General features: G+C 43.3%; 1 protein-coding gene across 4 annotated transcripts in view; it reads right to left on the bottom strand.

Annotated features, from left to right (window-relative positions):
• si:dkeyp-23e4.3 (rho GTPase-activating protein 7) overlaps positions 1-22,675 on the bottom strand; it is a 53,575-nt gene that overhangs the window by 8,750 nt on the left and 22,150 nt on the right. For 2 of the 4 annotated variants that reach the window (XM_054756126.1, XM_054756128.1), the window contains exons 2-16: positions 8,392-8,463; positions 8,228-8,309; positions 7,814-7,877; positions 6,981-7,576; positions 6,659-6,857; positions 6,163-6,528; positions 5,746-6,083; positions 5,377-5,553; positions 4,204-4,363; positions 3,938-4,136; positions 2,986-3,199; positions 2,056-2,170; positions 1,746-1,979; positions 1,242-1,471; positions 570-743 (exon numbers count right to left, since the gene is read on the bottom strand). In XM_054756126.1, coding sequence (XP_054612101.1) covers positions 570-743; positions 1,242-1,471; positions 1,746-1,979; positions 2,056-2,170; positions 2,986-3,199; positions 3,938-4,136; positions 4,204-4,363; positions 5,377-5,553; positions 5,746-6,083; positions 6,163-6,528; positions 6,659-6,857; positions 6,981-7,576; positions 7,814-7,877; positions 8,228-8,309; positions 8,392-8,463 — 3,220 coding nt within the window. Of the gene's footprint in view, positions 1-569; positions 744-1,241; positions 1,472-1,745; positions 1,980-2,055; positions 2,171-2,985; positions 3,200-3,937; positions 4,137-4,203; positions 4,364-5,376; positions 5,554-5,745; positions 6,084-6,162; positions 6,529-6,658; positions 6,858-6,980; positions 7,577-7,813; positions 7,878-8,227; positions 8,310-8,391; positions 8,464-16,822; positions 17,022-22,675 lie in introns of those variants that run through there. The other 2 variants (XM_054756129.1, XM_054756130.1) reach the window with 2 other exon arrangements.

Below are 22,675 nucleotides of genomic sequence, written 5' to 3'. Positions count from 1 at the left end.
TCTCATGCTGGTCGGAGCTGCTGCACGAGTGAAATGTGAACATGTGTACACTTGTCTTGTCCCTTCAAACGCTCTTGTTGTCACTCTAGTGCTTGCTATTCAAACCGAAAGGAGGAGATGAGAAGTGGGATGTGTGCTATCATCACGAGCATTTAAAAATGCAATTTCCCTGTGATCACTTATTCAAAGAAACTAATAATTGTCTTTTAAGACCAAATCAACTTCCGACATGGCTGCTATGTAGCAACAACACTTTGCCCAGAGAAACTGCTTTATTTTGGCGAGAGAAAAGGGATCCCGGGGCTGCGAGCAAGGCCTTCGACTTTAAATCAGATTTCCGTTTTAAGACTGTTCTGCTGCTATGATACGCAGCCTATTTCCTCGTCTACTGCTGTGTTCACTCTTGCCCAGAGGAACTTTGCTTCTTTTTGCCGAGGGAAAGGGGATCCCAGGGCTTGCCTTAGACTTTAAATCGGATCAGCGCTAGCCAGATACTGCTTGTAGCCTTAAACCCAACAACTTTAAAGGAACATTTTTTCTTAAGATACTGTCCAATGTACTGTACGTGCCTTTCGTCAGTTCGGCACAAGTGCGTCAGCCGGGTCCTCCGAACTCCGATGGGTTGCAGCAGGTAGAGACAGGAGTGTGTGTGGACTCTGACCCCCTCCACTGGCACCTCGGGGTGGTCAATAGACACAGAGGATAGATAGAGCGGGCCACAGGAAGGGTCTGTCTGCCAGGTCCTAAAGAAGGAATGGTTGCAAGTCTTAGGTTTTGTATGAAGAAAAAAACAAAAATGAATTCCATTCCCTTTCACTTTTGCACAAACTACAGTATTTGACATGTTTTTATGTCTCCTTGGTGGTCCTGGATTTCAAAGTGGGGTGACTAAATCATTCATGCAAACTGTAAATCAAGTGAAGCGGTTCTTATTTCTTGTTTTGTATTACATTTGTTTGTCTTTCCCCTGTTTAAATGCATAATGTAAAAAGCGCTGATTTCAAGGTCTCACGCTGAGGTAACTCAACATTCATGTGCTCTGACATAAAAAAGAAACGCACACAAGGCAATGGGCTACGAACACAAAACACACATGCTGTCAAGTCTCATCTGACTTGAGGCTTGGATTAAATATTCATCAGCCTCATTAACACACACACGCACACCTAAAACACTCCAAACTGTCACTTTTCAGAGTATTCTTTCAGGAGTCTTAAGGATTCCTGCCTCTGCTCTGTTACCTGAGCAGCAGGTGCTCCCGGGGCGGGCAGGAGCCCAGACCGTGGCCCTGGCCGTGGAGGAAGTAGCGATAGACCTCTGCATCTTTGGGCAAGGTCTGTATTATGGCAGCCTGGTGCAAGCCTCCCTCCCACAGCTCGTGTTCCCGAAGCAGACGGTGCAACAAATCCTCCTGGTGGGCTTCCACCTCCACTGAGCCTCGCCACATCCACAGGGGGCAACCATCGTCCATCTGCAGAGAAAACACTCCTTAGTTAACGTACTAAAAACAAACTATGCTGTTTAGAACCAGCTAACTACTTACCAAGCGACTCAGATGAATGTTTTATCTTTTTGGGGATATTTCTCCTTTTGTAGTTTGATGAATGAAAATGTAAGCTTTATCTTGTTAAACGAGCAAATTACTACGACGGAGTATCAGGACCACATTGAAAAACAAATCTGAGCTTTCGAGAATAAAGTTGTAAATTTCCGAGACAAGAAGTTGTAAACACCGTCTTATTCACCTTCTTGAGGGCCAGTGTTACAGCCTCCGGAGCAGTTTGGTTCTCCCAGCCTCGGCTCTTCTCCCTGGTTTCTTTCAGAAGCAGATGGGTGCTCATCTGGAGCTTCTGCCTCCTCTCCTCCAGCTCGTCCTCGCATCTACCAGAACCAGGGCACTCCGACCCCGCCACCTCCTTCAAAAGATCTTCCGTCTGGCCTGCGGCGCTCAGGTGCTGAGCAGGCCAAAACTCTGGAATCTATTTGGTATGAAATTTAGAGCAATGTTCTTGTAGAGTCCCAACTCTGCAAGATATGAGTGGGCGTTATTTGTACCTCAAAAAGTCTCTGGGCCTCTGTGATCATGTTGGCGAGGCCCTGGGTGGCAGCCAAGTTCTCGCTTAGATCACGCTGGTCTGGGCGGCCGAGGCTGTGCTTCCTGTGACTCGACCTGCAGCAAAAACATGTTTTTTGGTGTGGGGGGGGTTCTTCAATTTGATATCTCTCAAGAGCAATTATAAATTTGAAAAAAATATCTCAAATAAAATGTATTTTCATTTTCATTCTGTAAGATTTTCTACCTCCTACTATTAGGGGGGTTATATTTGTTAAACTATGACTTTAATCTCATAAAATAATGACCTTCCTGTGCTTAATTCTCATTTTATATTTACAAAAAAACATGTAATATTTTGACCTTAATAAAAAAAAGACCTTTCTCTCCTAATTCACATAAAATAATTGTTCCCTTGTCATAACATTCATTCCTGTAAAAATATGACTTTTTTCCTCCCTCACATTACAACTTTTTCTCATAAAACTAAAATAATAATTCTCTTAATATTACAACTTGTAGTGAGACTAAAATCAAGTCTTTTTATTATTTTTTTTGTTGTCCTTGTAGCTTGAAACTTTGCTCCTGTAAAGATAGAAGAACTTCAATTTGTGCTTTTTGTGTTCTGGAATGTATGACATCTGAGACGATGCCTTTGGAGTTGTCTTGGTTTGTATGGAGCTTTTTACACTTTGTCGCTGTCCAAAGAAAAGAAAGTATATTCAAATATTTGTCTTTTTATGCAAAACACAACAAAATAGCAAGGAAATAATAACAACATGACAACAAATAGCGACAAAAAGGAGTCAGAGGTCTGCAGGAAGTGATACTGCAGACTTGGTGGGTGTTATGGCCACAACCTACTCATGCACTTCCATTTCAATTAATTGGCTTCTGCACCATGTGACCTTTTTCCAACAGCCTCTGCTAACCTTGCCGCACTGGTGTCTCTCTTCAGGGCGTTGAGGTGGAATAGCGATGGCGCCAGGCACACGGCGATGTTTGTGGGAGTCATCTGGTTCTCCTCCACGCAGGCCACCACGTCTCGCAGGAAGAAGAGGATTGTTCGCAGCGCCTCCCGGTTCTCATCGGGCAGCAGCATGATAGCCGCCTGGGATGCCACCAGCTGCTGATCTTTGGGAAAATCTGCAGGCAGGAGCAGGAGCAGACATCGCAGCTTTTATAGTTATGGCTTCCAAGTATGTACTTCAATAAATGTTTTACTGCTTACAAAGTAGAAGGCTCACACACCTTTCCAAGGTTAAATTCAAGCACATCTGAAGCACTTTCAATATATTTCCCTATGCTTTTCCAGCACCTTACTGTTTATGTAAAACTTAATAACACTTAAGTTTATTCTATTCAAAGAAATAGCATTTTGCCATACACAGTGGATCCCCACGCACTGGTGGTTGAGCGTTCACGGTCCTGCAAATTCAGATTTTCAGTCAAAAAAGTTGTTTTTCTTTCTTTCTTTTTCACCGAAAGCAGTCATCATTCACCATAAGTCAGTAATAATTTATAAATACATAATAATACAGGTAAAATTGACAGCATACATGTATACAAAGCCCAGTTTATGCATCACTGATAATATTTTTTTCATCAAGCGCTGAGATTTTGCATTTTTTTCAACGGACCTTGAATGCAACGGCTACGGAAGCACAAGCTTCAACAGTCAATCAGGCTTCAAAACGCCAGCGAGATGAACACAAGTTAATACACTCCTGATCAAAATTTGAAGATTTACATTTTGCACTTTTGGATTTTAAGGAGGTCCTAAGTAAGGTTGTTTTTTTTTTTATTTGATTTGATTCGAGACATTAAAGCACGCGTCACAAGCAGTGAAAGTCTGACTGATGGACAACAAAGTGTCACCCTCACATTGGTAAATATGGAGGAAGGACTCGCACAGCTTGGAGGTGAAGATGGGCTCAGGCAGGTCTCGCAAGTACTGCTTCACCATGTCGGCCACGTCGAAAGCTGACTGTCCATTATAGGAAACGTCGTCTGGGTTGGACTCCAGCATCTCGCGGAGGTGCTGGATCCGAGACTTCAACCCCGACTTCCGGAAAAGACCGACCTGAAATCAAACACGAAGTTGATTTGGTTTCTGCTTGCTATAACTTAACATTTTTCGAGAGGGTCACCTGATCCAAACACTCTGTTCTCAGGTAAACAAGCGCCCTGAGAATGCTGGGAGGGAGGGACTCTCCTGTCTGCTGCACATTGACAAGCAGAGGAACACCAAAAACCCGCCGCCCTTTCGCCTGTGTCGCCTTGGTCTTCCTCAGTGGTTTGGGAACAGTCCTGTAGGCCACACAGATGTTCATGAGATCCGATTTTTTAGGAGGCCATCAAACAGCTTGGACCGGTGCAGAGGAAACTACTCAACATGGCTGCATCTGTCTTCTTTGAAGAAGGAGCCAAATCAACCTTTTTTTTTGTCTCCAGTGTGTGCCGCCTGGAAAAACATGCATGGCACCAGGAAATGATGGAAAGGCTTCAAAGAAAAGACTTTGGGACATTTCAGGAATTTTTTTTGGTAATCACTAATGAATCTCTTGCTAGGCGCGTCATCCTGTCTCACAAGAGCTTTGCAGCTCTTTTTTTTTTAATTTTTTTATCCCACCAGCCTTTCCCATGACTCCTCTCGGAAGTAAAGAGGCAAAAGAGCCTCCAAGCCTCAGCAGTCCAAAATCAGCTGTATTCCTAATCATTTCTTTTTAGCATTTTTGGCTTCAGTGAAGAGAGCAGTTATTTTCTCAACAACAGCCTGCATGTAAAAAAACGTTTAAAGTGCACTTTTGGGTCAACAAGCACATCTAATCACTCGCTAGTCAAACTGGATCAAAAATAGTGTGAAAAAAGATACGAAACTCAGTCATGACTCAAAATAAGGATTAAAAAAAAACATTTTCTGCCAAGAAAACTTTGCCTGGCACAGTCAAGCGTCGGGGTTAAGAGGGCTAATTGTACAACTTTTATTTACTATTCTAGGTCTCCAGGGAAAGCTTTTTCAGTTGCTCTCTTTAAAAAAAAATATGCTGCTACTTATAGTAATTTTACCGCAGGGGCCGGGTCGCACCTGAGCCATGAATATTTGATAGATATTGAAAATAGGCTGCCTAAAGTGATACCCTTTGCCCACCCAACTGCCCTGTTTGCCAGTCATTTGCTTTACACCATTTCTCCTCGCAGCTGTGCAAGAGCAAATACCAAAACAATTATGTTTTGCTTCATTCCAAACAATCAATTTAACCTCTGCTCCCCTTATTTTCAAGCAAAATATCATTTTAATCTACAGTACTTGCTCGTCTTACCAATTCCAGCCTTGCTTGCTGGATGGGGAGTATTTGTCCATCAGGGCGGTGAGTTTGAGCAAAGCGAGCTTATGCAGCAGAAGAAACTGGGAAACAGACTGGTTCTCCACCCCTGGACTGGTTGGCAGGGTCGGCAGGCTTTGCTCACTGGACCAGTGCAGCTGCTGGCTCACTCTACTAAGAAGTCACAAAGAATATTAAGACATTTATCTCTTTTCCACTGAAATCAAATCAATCCTAGAGACTGTTTATGTGCCTCGGTAGGTGATGCTGTTTTGGTTAGAAGCAGAGTGCAAAGGGGCTCAGAAACACACTTTTAATATTCAAAAATAGCGTTCATAAACTGAGGAACATTTAGGGTTTTCTCACCTGCTCTTGTCTTGCGCTGATCTGGTCTTTGACTGGTCTCTGCTCTCAGATATCTTCTCACAGCTCTCCTCCTCCTCCTCTGAATGCTGCACCTCCAGGTGGATGCGAGTAGGTGAGGAAGGGCAAGGGGAGGTGGCTGAAGAGCAATGCGCAAGTGAATCGTGGGAGCAGGAGGAAGTAGAAGAGGAAGAGGAGGAGGCAGAGGTGGAATCTTGCTGAGAGTCGTCTTCAGATAGATTTTCAGTCCAGGTGGAGACGAGTTGCTGCAGGTCGTTGATCCTTTCTAAAACCGTGTCCAGAGCGGAGAAAACATCCTCGCCTACCAACAGTCGAGTTACCTGTGAGAGACAAATAGAACGGGAGTGAGTTATTTTGTTCTTATGGCAACTCAGCAACTGTCCTCTGTGGGGTACCCACCTCGGAGTCATCCCCCATTCGCTCCGCATCACTAACACTTCCACCACTACCACCTTCACTTTCAGACAGTTGGTGGTCATCTGGAACGTTGTCATAGATACTCAGTCGAATGCCGGCGTCGCTGGGAGAAGGCGACGAGGTGGTGGGCGATGCCATGCCCCGACGGCAACTTCGGCGGCTCTGGTAACCGTGGAAACTACCAGTCCTCCAGTTGATGGAGGTTTCATCGATGACAGGAGACAGGAGGTTGTGTTTGTGTGCAAGGGAAGTGGGGAAAGTCCCCGGCTTGTGTCCATGGGGGATATGGAAGAGCAGGGCCTCGTGGCTGATGTTGTTGTTGTTGTTGTTGATCTGGTCCTTGTAGTCCTGAGAGGTTCAATTGATGGCAGATGATCGCCATAGGAGCGCAATAACAACGACAAAAGACTGAGAAGTCATTCTTGAGGGACACCACACATAATAAATGATGGAATCCGTCATCTCCAAGTCTACTGACCTTGTTTTCTGTGTTCCTGTTCTGGTTGTTGTTGCGTGGCAATCCCTTGCCGTTTTCGGAAGCACTGTTACAGCGTTTGCAGTTACTCCGGACACGTGTGACAGGGCTCGGCGTGCTGACAACGCTGCTGCTCTCCGAGTGGCTGTTACTGCTGCTGCTGCTCATCGGGTGAGGTGATGATGGTGATGAAGATGCGTGGCTAGGAAATGAAATCAAAGAAAGCATATTGTAATGGAACACGGTTGTTTAACTCCTAAGGGTAGTGGTATTGCCCAACAAACGTCACGCTTGGTGCGGGCAATGCCAGATGACAAATCCTCACCTTGATGGACCCCTTCCCATCCTCCTGTCCCCTTCAGTTTCTCGGACAACCCGCTGAGCCAGAGTCCCGGGGTTCCTCGGAACAGAGAGGAGGCCCGTTGTCCCTCTCAGCCGCAGTTTCTCCATTTTCCTTAGCAGACTGGTTCCCTTTTTCTGAGGTGGTTTCTCTGTGACGCAGGCCTCAGCTTCCAGACTCATGGATGACCCTCCCCCACTTACACCTCCAGGTGAAGGCGGTCCACTGAATGAGATATCCAGAGATGGAGTCTTGTTTGAAGAGGAGCAGCGTGAGGAGCTTCTGCTGGTCCCCTGATCGTCTGTGGTGCTTTGGTTAACAGCATCTTCTCTGTGACTCTTATGGCGCCTGTTTTGGCTTTCGCTCTCAGTGCTGCTGGAACTGTGGATGGAGCAGACATCATGGTGGTCTCTGACATCCCGGTTGTCACATGGAGACATGTCCTGAGGAGTGCTGGAGCTGTCAGACAAGCGGAGGAAGTCCATAGGAGGATCGATGTGCCGCCATTGTCGCATCCGCCTGTCGTAGGTCCAGCTTGGGCTGATGGCGCAGAAATCTTCGTCGATAAAGTCATCATCCACCTGGAAGAGGACCCGGTAATATTTACACATTTCTAGGTAGTGATTACAGTCAATAAACATCGCTGTTTTCTTTTGAACTTTTCTCCTCAAAAGAGGAACAATCAGCTAAATCATCTGTCAGAATTAAATGATGCTTAAAAGTGAATTTCATGGTTCCGTGCAACCCACGGCTGTATCATCATGGATACGAGCACCCTGCTGCGTGTGAGTTACTCGGCCCTCACTCTCAACACTCACTTGATGTTTTGGTTTGGGCAAGTCCAGCCTCATTTCCACACTTTTATTCAAAGTGATTAATCGCCTGGAAAGAAAGAGAAAGCAGATGCATTGAAAGTTTCATTGTTTCATGGCTTGTTATAGTGGCGCACAGTGACTTTCTAGTGCTTTCCGTCTAAGAAGTGCTGTGGCTCAAAACTGCTGCGACATCCTGTCAGAACAGAACTTTGCAGACAGAGAGCTAAAGCCGCCAAATCTCAGTAAGGGAAAAAGCCAGAGCAGCTTGCAAAGTGTTTCAAGTAGCATTAGAGTGCTTCTGCACGGTGTGTAATTATCAACTACAGCCAGCAGAGTAAGCACTCGTGTGTGGGCATTGTGTCTCGACAGACAACAGCAAAATTCCCAACTGTAATCACCGAACTAGTCATGAGTTACCTGCAGAGGGAATCCAGAGCATCCTTATCCAAGAACTGGTGATCCCTCTTGGCGAATTCGATGTCGATGGGGAACTTGCAGTCTGATACATAAATGAGACGGATGCGGATTAAAGACTTAGGTTTGGATTTTTCCTGTGTCGTGGTGCAAGCTTCCTTATTTACCTTTCAATACCTGCGCATACTGAGGGAAGCCGGCTGCTCGCAGCCAATCGCAGGCCTCCTTGGCTTCAATCTCTGCAAGAGCAGGAAAAACAACATTTGACTTGGATTGCAAACACTTCATGCTCTGGCTGCTTTAATAGTACAAATATTTGTACTTAATCAGCCGTCTCTTTATGAGCTTTGATTCAATTTGCATTGGAGAAGACTAAGGGGGGCACATACAGGCAAGTAATTATCTGTGACAATTTTAATTACCGCTAGCAAGCTAAGTGTAGGGACGGCGGCTTCGGTGGGTAGGATACAGAGGGACACCTAAAGGAAAGCATCTGTAGTTCCTCAAATAGTGGCCTCCGCTCAAATACATGCCCTTGTCATCTACTTGAATAAAGAAATGCCACACCTCAAATAGATGCTTCAGGTGTCTCTGATTACTTAATTTACTCTGACTGATACCACAAGATGTCGTGGTAGAGGTCTTTACCGCAACACACACTGCCTGCAGAGGGCGTCTGCTTACAGTGGCGTTTAAGCAAAATCAGCCAGGTCATGTGATTGTTGTTAGCAACTGTTCAGTGGAAAGTAAAAGGTTTATATCACATATCCCCGACTCCTGTTTTGTTCTCAACCACATCTCCACATTTGGTGACCCTCGACGTGAGTAATATGTCGCCCGACAACGATGACCGTACCGGTGGAATGACGACACGTGTGCCTTCGTAGAGTTCTGCCACCTAGCGCTGCTGCGCATGCGTATAAGAAGGAACGAGTAAGTCTTCTAAATGCGCATCCCTTTTGAAGGAATCTTGTGTCAATACGTGTTTACACTACAAGCGGTTAAACAATATTTACAACTTACTAGGTTATGATATTTACGTTAACATGTCGTAAATGTACTTAAATGGAGCTCTGTGTTTACACATTAGTTTGATAGCTCACCAGGTGAAATACACACTGAATCCATACGCTACGGGAAGCAGAACTCTACAAGGGCACACATCTCGTCCCACCGGCGCCGCTTCATGCTAGCGAGGCAGCCAACGTTGGTGCTATCTATGTCGTGACGGTCAAGTTGCCTGACTTGGCAACACAGCTGTTCAGCACATCCAAGCCCAGTTCCAAATGTGAGGGATAACGCAGGAGTATTCCTAGCTGCTAGCGATCATACATGCTGAATGAAGGCAGAAGTTACGCGGCTGTAGGGCGCCTGGATTACTGGATGCTCTAAATGAAGCGTTCATGGAGGACGACGTTTGAAGAAGGATACAAAAACACTACAGCCGAACGCCACCAGGACAAGCCACGATCAGAGGAGTGAGTCACTTACTTGTGTCCAATCTCGTAATTTGATTATTAAAATTAAAAAAACAAAACAAAATTTGAACTTTTTGAAATTTGAACAAGAGAGAAATGTGATAAAATGTTAATGTCTGTCTGACAAAAGTGTATAAAGTGTATGGTGAATGCTTTTACAGCCTTAAAATATATAATAATTGTACAAAAACATAGTTGGCTATTTCGCGGATTTCACTTATTGCAGGCTTTTTTTGGAACCTACGCCCTGTGATAAACGAGGGAGCACTGTACATTTAATTTAAACCCACAAAGAAAAGCAGGAGGAAGGAGGAAGCTAATTAAACAACTCACTGGCTAAACAAACTGTGTTCGCTCTTTGAGGCACAGCGATGGAGATGTGACATGTGAGATTGAAAAGGGGATCAAGTGTACTTGCTGAGCGGTGGCCGCACAGGTCCATGTAAATCCAGGGATATGTGGATATTCCGATATTAGAACTCTAATCTTAGCAAGCCACATTTTCTCCTCTAATACGCCACCACCACCACTGAGAAATGCAGTCTGCTGGGTTTACAACTTTGAGAGTCATACTTTTTCAACACAATTGCATTAGGGAAGCTTAAAACTTCATATAGAAGCTTTATAAAAAGCCCTCAAGAAGGAATAGATATGTAGCAGATATGTAGCAGTGGTGCTTTAAAGGAAAACTGCACCTTTTTTTTTTTTTTTAGTTTTGCCCGTCATCCACAGTTCTTATATGAGACATGAACACACGTCTTTCTCTTTTCTGTGCATTCTAAAAATATAAAAACAGCTAAATAGAGGCAGAAATAACTGCGATTGGTGAAACTCATCGCCAATGCGTAGCAAAACCTGCACACCGGAGGCGACGAGCGGCTGTGACCAGCTACACCGGTGAGCGACGCGTTGTACGAGTCTCCCACGGTTTTGATTGGCTGTCAGATGTGGAGGGAATTTGGGTCGATCAATGTTGTGGATGGTGTTGATCGACTATTCGTGCTAGGTCTGGATGTCGCTAGTATTGAAGATAAACTTACATAAATGTCCGTGTAAATTAATGTAAACTTACCAGATATGTTTACTCTGGCGCCAACGAGTTCCCACGCCGCTGCTTTTTTGTTTATATCTGGATATTATTTTTTAGAAATGTCAAACGGCTGCGGCAAATCTGACACGGCACGTATTATTTTCTTCCCTGCTAGAACGTACTGATTAGCATCATATCCGCTCGTTGGTCGGTCAATGAAACTACCGCTGATTGGTCCTCGTCTGGGCGACTGTGATGAAAAGTTGAACATTTTTCAACTTTCTGGGACGCATCACAAACCAGCGTGTGCACGATGACATGCACGAGCACAAACTTTCACACACATGAATTTCGTGTGTCGCTTGGCTGGACGGTGACTTGCGGTAATTGCCTTAGCGCGCAGGTTCCATTGAAAATGAATGGAGTAGAAACGATGTCGCCCCCTGTGTGTGGCGCCCATAATGCACGTAATGGGAACACCTATGGCGCCTACAAAGACCCTTCTAAAAACCTCCAACAACGTTTTATCATTTTATATCCACGCTGTAACCATGTAGTAACAGGCATGTTCATGATAACATGTAATACTTACAGTATTTTGCCGTACTTTGCTCGTTTTAGGCATTCCCAGAACTTCCTTCCCGGGTGCATTGATTTCACATAGCAACATAGAAATGAACGCTACACCTAGCATTAACTTTTCCAAACTCAAAAACAAAATCACAGCAGCAGTGGTGCCAGCTCCGATATGTAGCGTTACCTTTCGGCAGTGGCTTGACGCGTTGTGAGCGCGACAATATGAGCGAGTGTGTGGTGAAGCTAGTTGCTAGCCAGCTAGTAGCTAGCCGGTGTGGTGTGGCGAGGTGTCACCAAGTAGTTCTTTGGCGTAACAATGGTAATGACAATAATAATAACAATGCCGCTGTAGCTTGGTTAATATGCAGGTCACGTGATGTAAATGAAGCGTTGTTGGCACTTTTGGAAGTTTTTTCAGAAGGATTTATAGGTGGAATAGTTGCATCCCATTACGTGCATTCTTAGCTGTCTCATTTTAGCTGTTTAGACCTTTATGTCTATCACAACAAAGACGTGTGTTCAAGTCTCACATAAGGATTGTGGATGATGAACATTTCCAAAAAGGGCATTTGAATACAAAATCAAAATCCATGTGAAAGAATAACGGGGAAAAATAGCAATGACTATCTTTGGTTCCTTGTCGTTCACAGTACAACCAATATCAAAATGCAATGAACTAATGAAATGAACTTTTTTATTAAACAACTTTTTAGTTCAAGTGGAAGATGAAGTACTGTTAAAAATATAAATAACATCACAAAATGTGTCTAAAATACTTCCGAGCTGATATTCTGTCAGCTATGGCATCCCAAAAGGCCTAAAAACAAAATGGTTGACTAAACCCCAAACTATGCAATTCCTGCAACCATATGTCGTGCAGCTCCACAGCGCTAGCAAGGCGGGGTCGTGCTAATCACGCATCCAAATCTCTTATCAGAGTCCAGAGGGACCAAACCACAACTTCCTTTAACACACAGTCATTTGGAAAAGGAAGAGGCCTTTACCGACTGGGGTGATAGTGAAACGAGAGCTACCCAGCAGATACCATCGCTTACGTAAACACCGAGTGGAGTCAGCAGGCGAGCGAACAAAAAGGCTAGGTTGAAAGTTCATTGTTGTTCCTGACAGGTGTGGAGAGTTTTCTTCCTCGCCGGGCTTACAGTAGCTAATTAGGTCAAGCATGAATTAGCATCATTTTTCAAGCTCTCTTTCCGGTAACGCCTTGCTTTTTCGCTTTCTGTCTATTTCCATTTCTTGCTTACATAACTTGCTGTCAGCTGAGATTTAGCGGCAGATTCCGACAGTATTACTGTGACATTCTTCTGAGGGCGGATTTGATTTTCCTATCAGTGACACATCCCGTTGCTGTGATGTCCTTCAGTCAGCGCCGAGTTAGCTTGCATTAGCACAGACCAAGAGCTCTCCCCAGAAAACCCCGCAAAAAGAAATTCAAAATCTTTGAAACCGCCGAAAAGTCTTCATGTTGGTGCTGTCTGAGAAACTTTAATTATAAAAAGGATCAGTGAGCCCAATCTTTGTGTCATCTTACAGCACAGGGCCATGCATTTATTATGAGATGTGCAATAACCCAAGCCAAGACAACTTTGTTGGGCAAATGATTGAACTGCACACTGTGTACGACACCCTCTGACCTCATCCTAATCACCTAAGAGACAGTGTAATTACATTTTGTATACAGTAACACCCCCAAAAAAACATCTTTCTTGTCAAATGAAACAGAAACTTATTAACCTTCTGTCTGCATATTTTCTTAACGATTATATCACACTGCATTAATTTAAGGCGAGTAGCTGACCTCCTGTACACTTCATCCTCCACCACTTTATTTAGGTAAAGTGAGCAAGCAAAGGAGTTGTTTTCGATTAAATATAAAATGCAAATTCCATTTTTATCGAGATGTGATGAAATTAGGATTTTGAGGTAATACCGTATGAATCACATGTTTGGAAAGGCAGTTCAGCAAACTAGGAATGCGTGGCTCTAGACTACCACGATGTTTCCTTTCTGTCGTCTTTAAAAAAAATAAAGTCAGTTAATTGTGAACAGTCAATATTCCAAATTGAACTGTGACCTGGGATAAACTTACCGTAAGTTCCGGTGTATAAGACACTACTTTAAAAAAAAAAAAAAAAAAACCCTGCGGCTTATACAGCGGTGCGGCTAATTACTCAATATAACAGTCTGACTCGTGGTGTCATCTTACAAAGAACGCTAAACTCATCACACATCAACTTAACACTGAAAAGGTATACCAAAGAAATACAGTATACAAACATGTACCAATACGAATTTAAAATGAAAAGTTTTCCCATAATGCATTGCGTCTGAGCAGTGCATTCATTGGGGCGCTGCAATGACGTCAGCCTCCCTCTGCCATCCATGCGTCCATCCAGTTTCTATGCCGCCTGTCCCCCAATTAAAACCTCTGCTCAGACGAAATTCGTTATGGGAAAGCGTTAAAATAGTTGTTTTTTGAGTGATACAAGTGGAATAGAAAATGAATGTTTCCATGTTTCCTTTTTACATGGTTAATTATCCGCTCATTATAAAATATTGGGATATTACTAATAAAATAAAAACTATTCTATTGTTGTTTCTATATGTTTTTTTTTTTACCATCCAATTATGAATTCCCACAAAAAACAACAAAAACAAGAATATGCTTGGCAGAATACATACACCTTATTAAGAATTACATTCAAAAGCTACACACGGGATGTTGCACACAAACAAATGTCTGTGGTAATTATCGTCATGTGGAAGTTTCCTCAGGTTATGCTGCGCACGCACACACACACATACTTGGATTGTGATCTAATGCCAGCCCTCTGTTGCCATGCGTTCTTAACAACACGCACTCAAAACGACTGTCAGTGATAATACAGCTCCGCTGAAGTCACTGCCCCCACCCACCAAATCGTTTGTACTTCTGCGCTGCGCTTTAATGAGTTGGGATAAACTCTCCCGAGCTACCTCGTGAAGCAAACTGGAGCGACACCCGGGGAATATTTCCAAACAAACAGGTCGTGACGCGTCTCTGTGGTTTGCGTTGGTTCCTTTTTGCATCCAACACAAATGGAGCTGCTTTACAGTAAACATGATCAAGAAGGCCTGTGACTCAAACTGACAGGAATACTGTGTCAAAATGTCAGCATGTATACACCACACATACAAAAGTAGGGGGGATGTCTTCGGGACAGTGCAATACAAATGTACACAGAGGATCCTCCAAAGTCGAACACCACTGAAGTTGGACTATTTGCATCATTTGACCAAAAGACCAAAAAAAGTGCTCCAAAGTAACACAAAATTCACAAGCTGTCAGCAGCTGTCAGAGGTGTGTTTTGATTTGACCTATGACTTCTTTTTTTTCTAACAAGAACAGACCGCAATCTATTTGTGGTGATGGTGGGTTGGTGGGGGGATGATCTAACCATGTCATCATCCAATTATGCGTGTAATTGTAATTTGGAATTGTAGTTGGCCGCTGTGGGAGAGAGGAATAATGTTGTGGGAGACAAAAAGTGAGTAAAAGAACGTGAAAAGCAAACGAAAATGTTTAGGACTACAAATGAACTGATGCTTCTTTTTGTTATATTTTTTAAATGGCGCAAACAAGACGGAGCCACCTGAGAGTGAGCAGCTCTCGCTGCTCGTTGAGAAGAGCAATACGTGCTTTCATGTCAGCCCCTAGAGCGTCTAGAGGGGTAAGATTACTCGCTCAGGTGGCAACACTGAGCCTTCTTGCGCCGTCTTCTTATTGTTTGGCAGACCATGTGCATTTGATGCGTGTTAAGAAGTAGCGTTACGATGCATACCACCACCGACTGTGTGTATCGACAAGTTACATTCACAGACAGTCCCATTATGATGTGTTTATGTGAACCAGTAGTGTCAAACTGTGGCAGTCCTAAGGCATGAATGTATGGGTAACACTGAATAATAATGGATTTGATTTATACAGTGTCTCCTGAGATAAAAATAAAAAAAGCGCTTCACTGGGAAACCCATTATTCTTTCGATTCCACAGTCACACACTGGTGGTCGTTATCTACATCTGCAGCCACAGCGGCCATGGGGTAGACTGAATTTGCGCCATCCGCCTCTCTGACCACCACCAAACATTCACCAGCGCGGACTGCACTACGCATTTAAAAAAGACTGCTCAGTCTGTGTGATTCTCCAAACAGAGAAAAGGTTTTTCCTCACCGTATTCACGGTAACCCCAAGGGCTAGCCTATGTATGCTTCGTCGTATTTCCTGGTGCTGTATTTTTAGTACGGTTATCGTCACTTCTTTTCATTTCTGTGAGAAACGTCTCCATCGCTTATCCTTGGTCAGCTCTGCACACCGGTGTGCCTGTGTACTTCTTCTACTGGGTTGCACAGGCAGCCTGCTGCCATCTAGCTGGAGGCTTGTGTATCCATCCATCCATCTTCTAGGCCGCTTATCCTCACCAGGTCGCAGGGGTACAGTCAATCGCAGGACACATATAGACAAACAGTCATTCACACTCACAAACTCCACACAAGAGATGCCCAACGGAGATTCGAGATCGGAGATTCTTCCAGATCTCCTGGCTGTGTGGCCAACATGCTCACCACTGGGCCACCATGTGTATCGTTCAAGTATAAATACCACGCATGCAGGCAATGCATGAAGACATTGATACTGAAAGCCCCCCCCATTCCTCCAACACCTCACGCTGGCCCCCCCCACAACGTATACACACCCAAACTTTACAGACTAAACTATACGGTGGTTAACTGTTCTTTGCACGTGTGAATGTGAAAGTGGACAAATGTTACTTAAAACATCTCCTCGATAGTTTTATGAGTGTTTGAGCCTGGAACGGATTATTAAGACGATCGTCAGCGTTGTCATGAATGGCGTAGAAAATCATTCTGGACATGGAGGCTAGCCTGAACCAAACAAGCAAAACTGCACTCGTCAATTGAGAGGCGCCGTCACGGAATATCGTCCTAAAGCGTAGGCGGACACGCTGGTGACCGTGCGTTATGCAATGGGACGGCTAAATGTTACACGACATTTACACAAATAAGCACGATTAACATGTGATCACGAGTGCACAACAGAGTGCTTTTTTACAAGGAGCCCACAAGCATTCTTTTGCGGAGAAAAAGCTTTTTGTTCTTTAATGCTTCCTGGCCCACACAGCCTTCAAACAATAAAGAACTTGATCACCCACAAATGCTTTAAATTCTTTTTTCTTTTTTTTTCAAGATGAACTCCTTCATTTTCATTCAATCTGAAAATATATTTTTACAGCGTCCGTTTTATGTAGCTTATAATGAAATGTCTCTGTAATCCACTTTCACAGAGGACATGTTTATAGTCGCAAAAGCTCCATCAGGTTGCAGTTAATTACAGCTCATTATGCTAATTAAACACCGATCACCTGCTTATCTTCATAAATGCTATTAAAAAGCAGCTGTCATCAGAGATCAAGACAGTACAATCAACACTACTCACTTGTGATCAACATGCTGGAAGCCTGTTAGCAAACTTCCATTTGGCCAAAAGCAGACTGAGGGGAACGCAGCAAAAAGTAATAGAATGGAATTAAATCCAAAGTGAAAAATGTCTTGTATCCTGAGTGAGCGCAATGCTGTAAAGCCCTGATGTGCTGGCTGTGTTGGGCATCACGTTAATAAAGTCATTGTTAGACATTTCCCCTCTCTGCCACTCCTCTTCCTCCTGCGGCCAAGACCAGACCATCCAAACAGCACAAGAGGGAGGGCAGTGTCCTAAAAATAACTCTAGGGGAAAAACTCCCCACATGTGAGCATCAGTGGGGAATTTAGCAGTTCATATTTTTGGGATTTTTATCAGACATTGTGGTGTGGTTGGCGGTCAGGTCAAGTATCAGCTGTAATAGGTTAAGCCATCAAATTGGAAGGTACAGCTGAACCCAAAACAAATGGATCACATGTGATTTGTTCGCATTTCTAAACATTTTCATCATAGGAAATAATAGTAAATGGAAATATTCCGTTCCAGGGTCGAACTATGACAATCATACATTCTTTAAAACAGGGGCTGGGTCTCAGCCAATGACTTTTTGCCGTGCTGTTGGAGTTTCTCATGCTTTGCAAAAGTGGTGGATGTTTCTGGAAGCCGTGGTGCTGCAAAATCCTTCTTCAAATGGGCGACGAAGTTGGTTGTATTAAACTTCCCCGCTTCTGACAAGTGCATGACAAGTTTTACACTCTTTTTCGGACTTTTAACGGAAAAACACAGCCACACGACTGACATCGTGGGTTCTGTATGCTGAATAGAAGGGCTGCTACTGGATGGAAGTGCTGGTGCGGAGACTGGAACGGGCTGCTTGTATGAGTGCCAGTATCGGAGATGTTCAATGCAGGCTGACATCAATATCGGATTAGGACACCCCTAAATTTAGGTGTACGTTCCCACTTACACTAAAACTCAACTTACATCACAGTTGGACGTAGGACCTCCTGTACAGGCAATGTTTTAAGTAACATTTTAGCATTCTTGGCTGTCATGCACATGAAAAATAAGTGTTAGTGTTTATACGCCAAAACAATAAGATAATAATAGCGTGATATGACAGTGTTTTGTATCAGAGAAGCCCCAAAGCATTGCACCCTTTAACATTCTTACTTGTTAAAAAATATCTGCCACTCATGCCGTTCTTGTTTTCCAGTAAGGACTAATACTGGACTAATTACTTTTTTTCTTTTTAAGTAATTTGCCCAACACTGCTTGTCACACAAGTATAAAAATAAAGCAATAAAATGTGCATAGTGTTGACGGGGTCTTATTGCTTTCATTGTATAATCCTTTTTTGAGGCTGGTTCTTTTTTTTTGTGTGTGTTGCAAAAAGGCACACAAAGCCAAGGAAAAAGCAAAACGCTATGATGGTCGCTGAACTGACAGATGGAAACCAAAAAAAAAGTAAGAAGGAATTAGGAGGAATTTCCAGTTGCACCACACTTGAGAGGTTTTCGAAGTTTGTTCATGAAAGCACATTTCAAAAAGACTTTTCGAAACTTGCTAAGCAAACTAAAAAGGTGCATGGAAAAACATTGTGTGGTCACAACCATTCCCAGCAGGATTCCCATATTCCCACAGTAGCAAAAACACAATCATTCCACAATCAATGCCAGGAAACTCCACAATCAAACTCTTGATTGTCCAATTACAAATAGAGACAACGAGGAAATTATCATTGGCAAAAAAAGAGGCACTGAGACTAAATTAAAAGGCCAATGACGGAACACGAGGAGAATAAAGTCCTTTACTGTGCTTGCACAGTTTGTAGTTCTTCAAGGTTTCATCTCCTCTCAGTCCAAGGTATACTATTAAGCGGTAATGGCCTTCCATTTAACGCGTAGGTGTTTGCGTACGGGCTTTCAAAATGTGAATAAACACCTTCAGAGGGAAAGAGAGGTCTCTGTAAATCGCTACATTAATTACCAAGTGGAGGAGCAAAGAGTTTTTAACGGCTAATGAACTTTTTCATAGTTTGTTGAGAGAAACTCTTCTCCAGTGATGCCTCAAAATTCTACCAACAGTTCCAGGAAAAACATGCCTTCAAAAAGTAGGATTTATCACAGTTTGTTATGGGCTCCACCATGACAAAAAATACTCTCTCTTTCTGTATCTCTGTGTTGAAAGGTTACACAAGACTGCATTTCCTTTTCCTGAGCTTTGCGGGCGTCAGAAGAGGAAGAATCCAACAATACTCCCAACGGATGGGAGTCTGTGTGCACGCTCGTGTGGGTTTCAGAGAAGCAGCTACGCTGTATGAGGTGTTTGCTGTGTTTACCGCCGCAATCTCTGCATTGCCCCTTTTGCATGTGTGCTCTGGTGTGTGCTCCAGTTTACTTTTTTGTGGAAACGTGTGTTTGCACGGAGGCTAGTCTGAATCCAGCCTCAGAGGCTTTGGGGTTCGGTATTTCCGATGCAGCCCGAACAGGAAGTGTCCTTCCCTCTCGAAATGCGCCTCACCCTGTGAACAGTGCTTCATACCAAAACACTTCAACTGAACCTAATCTGATTTTTCCCTGCACGTCTTCAGTACGTGCCCAATATATCAAGGGCCGAGTCAATTTTATTGTAATTGCTAATTATGAAAGCTTACATCCCGAGTGTTAGTGTCTATTGACTGAAAGGCAGCAATATAATGATAAGCACGCACTTATGTTTAAATCTTTTAACAAAGATTCTTGTGGGGTTAATTTAGGAATTTTGTAGTCGTACAGTGGAACACTGTTGTTTTCTAAAATAAAATAATAAAAACATTGAGCAAAGTGGCCTGCTTTTTCTTTAGCTTTTGTATAATACCAGCACAGAAGGGTACCAGTGATGGCAGACATGGAAAAGTGCGATGATGATCATAGACCGGGGTGTCCAAAACACAGCCCGGGGGCCATTTCAGGTCCGCAGCTATTTTTTTTAATCGTCCCTCTGCATATTCTAAAAATACAATGAATGCCTTATTAATTACATATATTATTAGACACAGTCGTCCCTCGTTTGTAACGGTTAATTGGTTCCAGACCCGACAGCGATATAAAATTCAGTGTTGATACTGTTCCCTCGTTTATCGCGTGGGATAGGTTCCCAAAATAGCCCGCAATAGGCGAAATCTGCAAAGTAGCCAATCAAATTTTTTTTTACAATTATTATATATGTTTTAATGCTAAATTAATTAATATATTTGTATGTTTTCACAGCTCCTAATTAACTGAAAAGGTAAACCAATCCAAAAGATAGCACATATGTCTGAAAATCTATTTACCTAACACTACTTTCTTTAATAGTAGCAGAACATTTCAATCACACTTTCACCGTGTTATTATGAGGGGTTGCATTCAAAGACACCATGTAACTTCAGTTGAATTCACATGTTTTGAATGTATTTTCTGGTATTTCCAAGCATACTTAAATGCAGCATATTGTGGCAGACTCTGTGTGAGTCTGTGGGGAGCTACGCTGTGCTGTTGTCTGTCGTCATAACAGAGAGGCGTGGCTTGCCATGATGCGTATGCGTTAATTACGCAAAACAATTAAACGTAATGAATTCAATGAATTAGTTACCGCCGTCAACACGCTATTTTTGACAGCTCTGATTTTAAAGTAAAACTGAGCGATGTTTTAGTCGCCTTCTTCCTTGGTACAGTATATAAACACTGCACAGTTATAAGTGATACATCTGATTTTGTGGTCTTGTTTACTGAAATTTGGACCATTAATTTCATTAATTTGACTTTATGCGTCATTTGTATGCATGCAGTTATGTTCCTCTTCATTTCTTAATAAAATGCCTTCATAAATCCTCTAAAATGCACATTGGATGTGTAATTTTGTGTATTAATGTTTAAAAAGATGACAGGTGAGTTTAAAAAAACGAATACATTTGCTTGGTTTGACTGAAATGAAAGCGGGTGGCATCTTAATAACCATTGGAAAGTGTTGAGACCATTTGACAACCACTGCTTTAATGTTTCCAATGTATTTATTAAGATAATGAATATTTCTCTGTATACAACAATTTGAACTAACTTAAGCTTGAAAAACTCTACACGTGTGTTTGTTTAAAGGTCAACGACCCACTCACGAGGCCCTCCGTAGCCGAGGGCCAAAACGAATGTCCCTGTTGACAACGCTATAAATAAAGTGTTTTGTTCAGGCGCTGGATGGAAACCTGGGGACACTGCCAGGAGTCAGCAGAGCCCCTGGCAGCACGTTAGGAGAGTGCTATTAACGGACTTTCAGCCCTATTAAGTGTTTGGAAGTTCCAAAAAAACCCTGTGAGTCAGTTCAGATCCCAGCACCTGAACCACTTGAGGGTTCTTTGGGAGTGTGATGCAGGGGTCTACGATGGTGCCAACTACATTAAAAATAGCTGCACCAAAATTTGTCATTGTCTGCGTGCGTGTGTGTGTGTGTGTGTGTGTGTGTGTGTGTGTGTGTGTGTGTGTGTGTGTGTGTGTGTCATGACCACCGCTGACCACAATGGAGCACTAAGTTAGGATTGAGGATGTGCGAAGCTTCTATTAAGAAAGCATTGACGGTTGTTTCACAAAAAAAAAAAAATCAATTTAATGTCACCAAAATGATTTGTTGACCGTAATTCTGAGCAACATTTATTTTTTGTGGCTAAATTAGCCACCAGGATCCTTACTATTGTGCAAGAAAGAGTTTCCAGACAAGTGATTTTGGACGGAGCGCCTGGTTTACATGTAATTTAGTGTCTTTACTGTCATCTGAGGTGCTTTAAACTTTCACCGAATGCCTCTTCATGAGTCAAAACATTTGTCCTGCATTCTTTCAGGTCTCTTGTGACAAACGTCCAATAGCGTAACAAGAGGAAGTCTCTGCCCAGGGAACACTGTGATCTACAGAACCACTGCAGACTTCCATAGAAGCGCTATTTGGACCGTCCTGTTCGTCCACCTCAGGAAATGCCTCAGTGATTAATCGCCGCCTTCCCAAGGAGGCTGTCTCGGTTTGTACTTGTCATTTCTACTCGTCTGTCTGAACACAGAGTAATTGTGTCTGATTAAAAATATAATTGAAAGAAATGTGGGATTAATTTTTTGTGATAAATGAACACAAATGGGGCTACCTGTCTTCGCTCAGCTGAGTTTGTTTTGAGTGTTGCTCGCCCGAGAGAAATCTTCAAGACTTTTCAAACCTTGAAACTGTACATTCTGGAGTTACTATGAAGACAGTTTTTCATTTTCTGGTTTGTGTCTGCTACAAGACGTACAGTATGTCGTCTCCAGCATGGGCATCACCTGCGGCTTCAGCCCGTACTACTCCGGCTGTCATCTACAGACGAGATCAACTCAATGCTCGGAGGAATGCAAGTCGTTCAAGTGAAGTGAAGTACACGATACTGGAAGAACTCCGAAGGAGGAAACGGGCTCCCAATCGGATGTCAAAAGGCGTCTGAGGCATGGGCAATTTAAACTTTGCATCCCTGCAGTCATTATGGGGAATGTGTGGTCCCTGATGAATAAAACGCGTGAGTTGGCAGCACTCACCAGGATACAGAGAGAATATGTGGAGTGTAGCATCATGCTTCAGTTCAACCTGGCTTCATGAGCAGCAAACACCGACCTCAGCCTCGGCTCTCCCCGGCTTCTACGCTATCGGAGCCAACAAGAGACGCTGTCACAGCAGCCAAAGCAAAAGAGGAGGACTGATCATTTTGGTAAATTCCTGATGGTGCAATCCGAGTCATAGTCATATCAAAAGGCTGGAGTGCACCCCTGACAAAGAACTCATAGCCGTCGCTATACGCCCCTCCACGGAAACTTACAACCGTCACATCATCTCTGTTTACAT

Source organism: Dunckerocampus dactyliophorus, chromosome 16 (genome assembly GCF_027744805.1).
Source record: "Dunckerocampus dactyliophorus isolate RoL2022-P2 chromosome 16, RoL_Ddac_1.1, whole genome shotgun sequence".
Classification (NCBI taxonomy): Eukaryota; Metazoa; Chordata; class Actinopteri; order Syngnathiformes; family Syngnathidae; genus Dunckerocampus; species Dunckerocampus dactyliophorus.
This window is presented reverse-complemented; position numbering and strand designations above follow the sequence as displayed.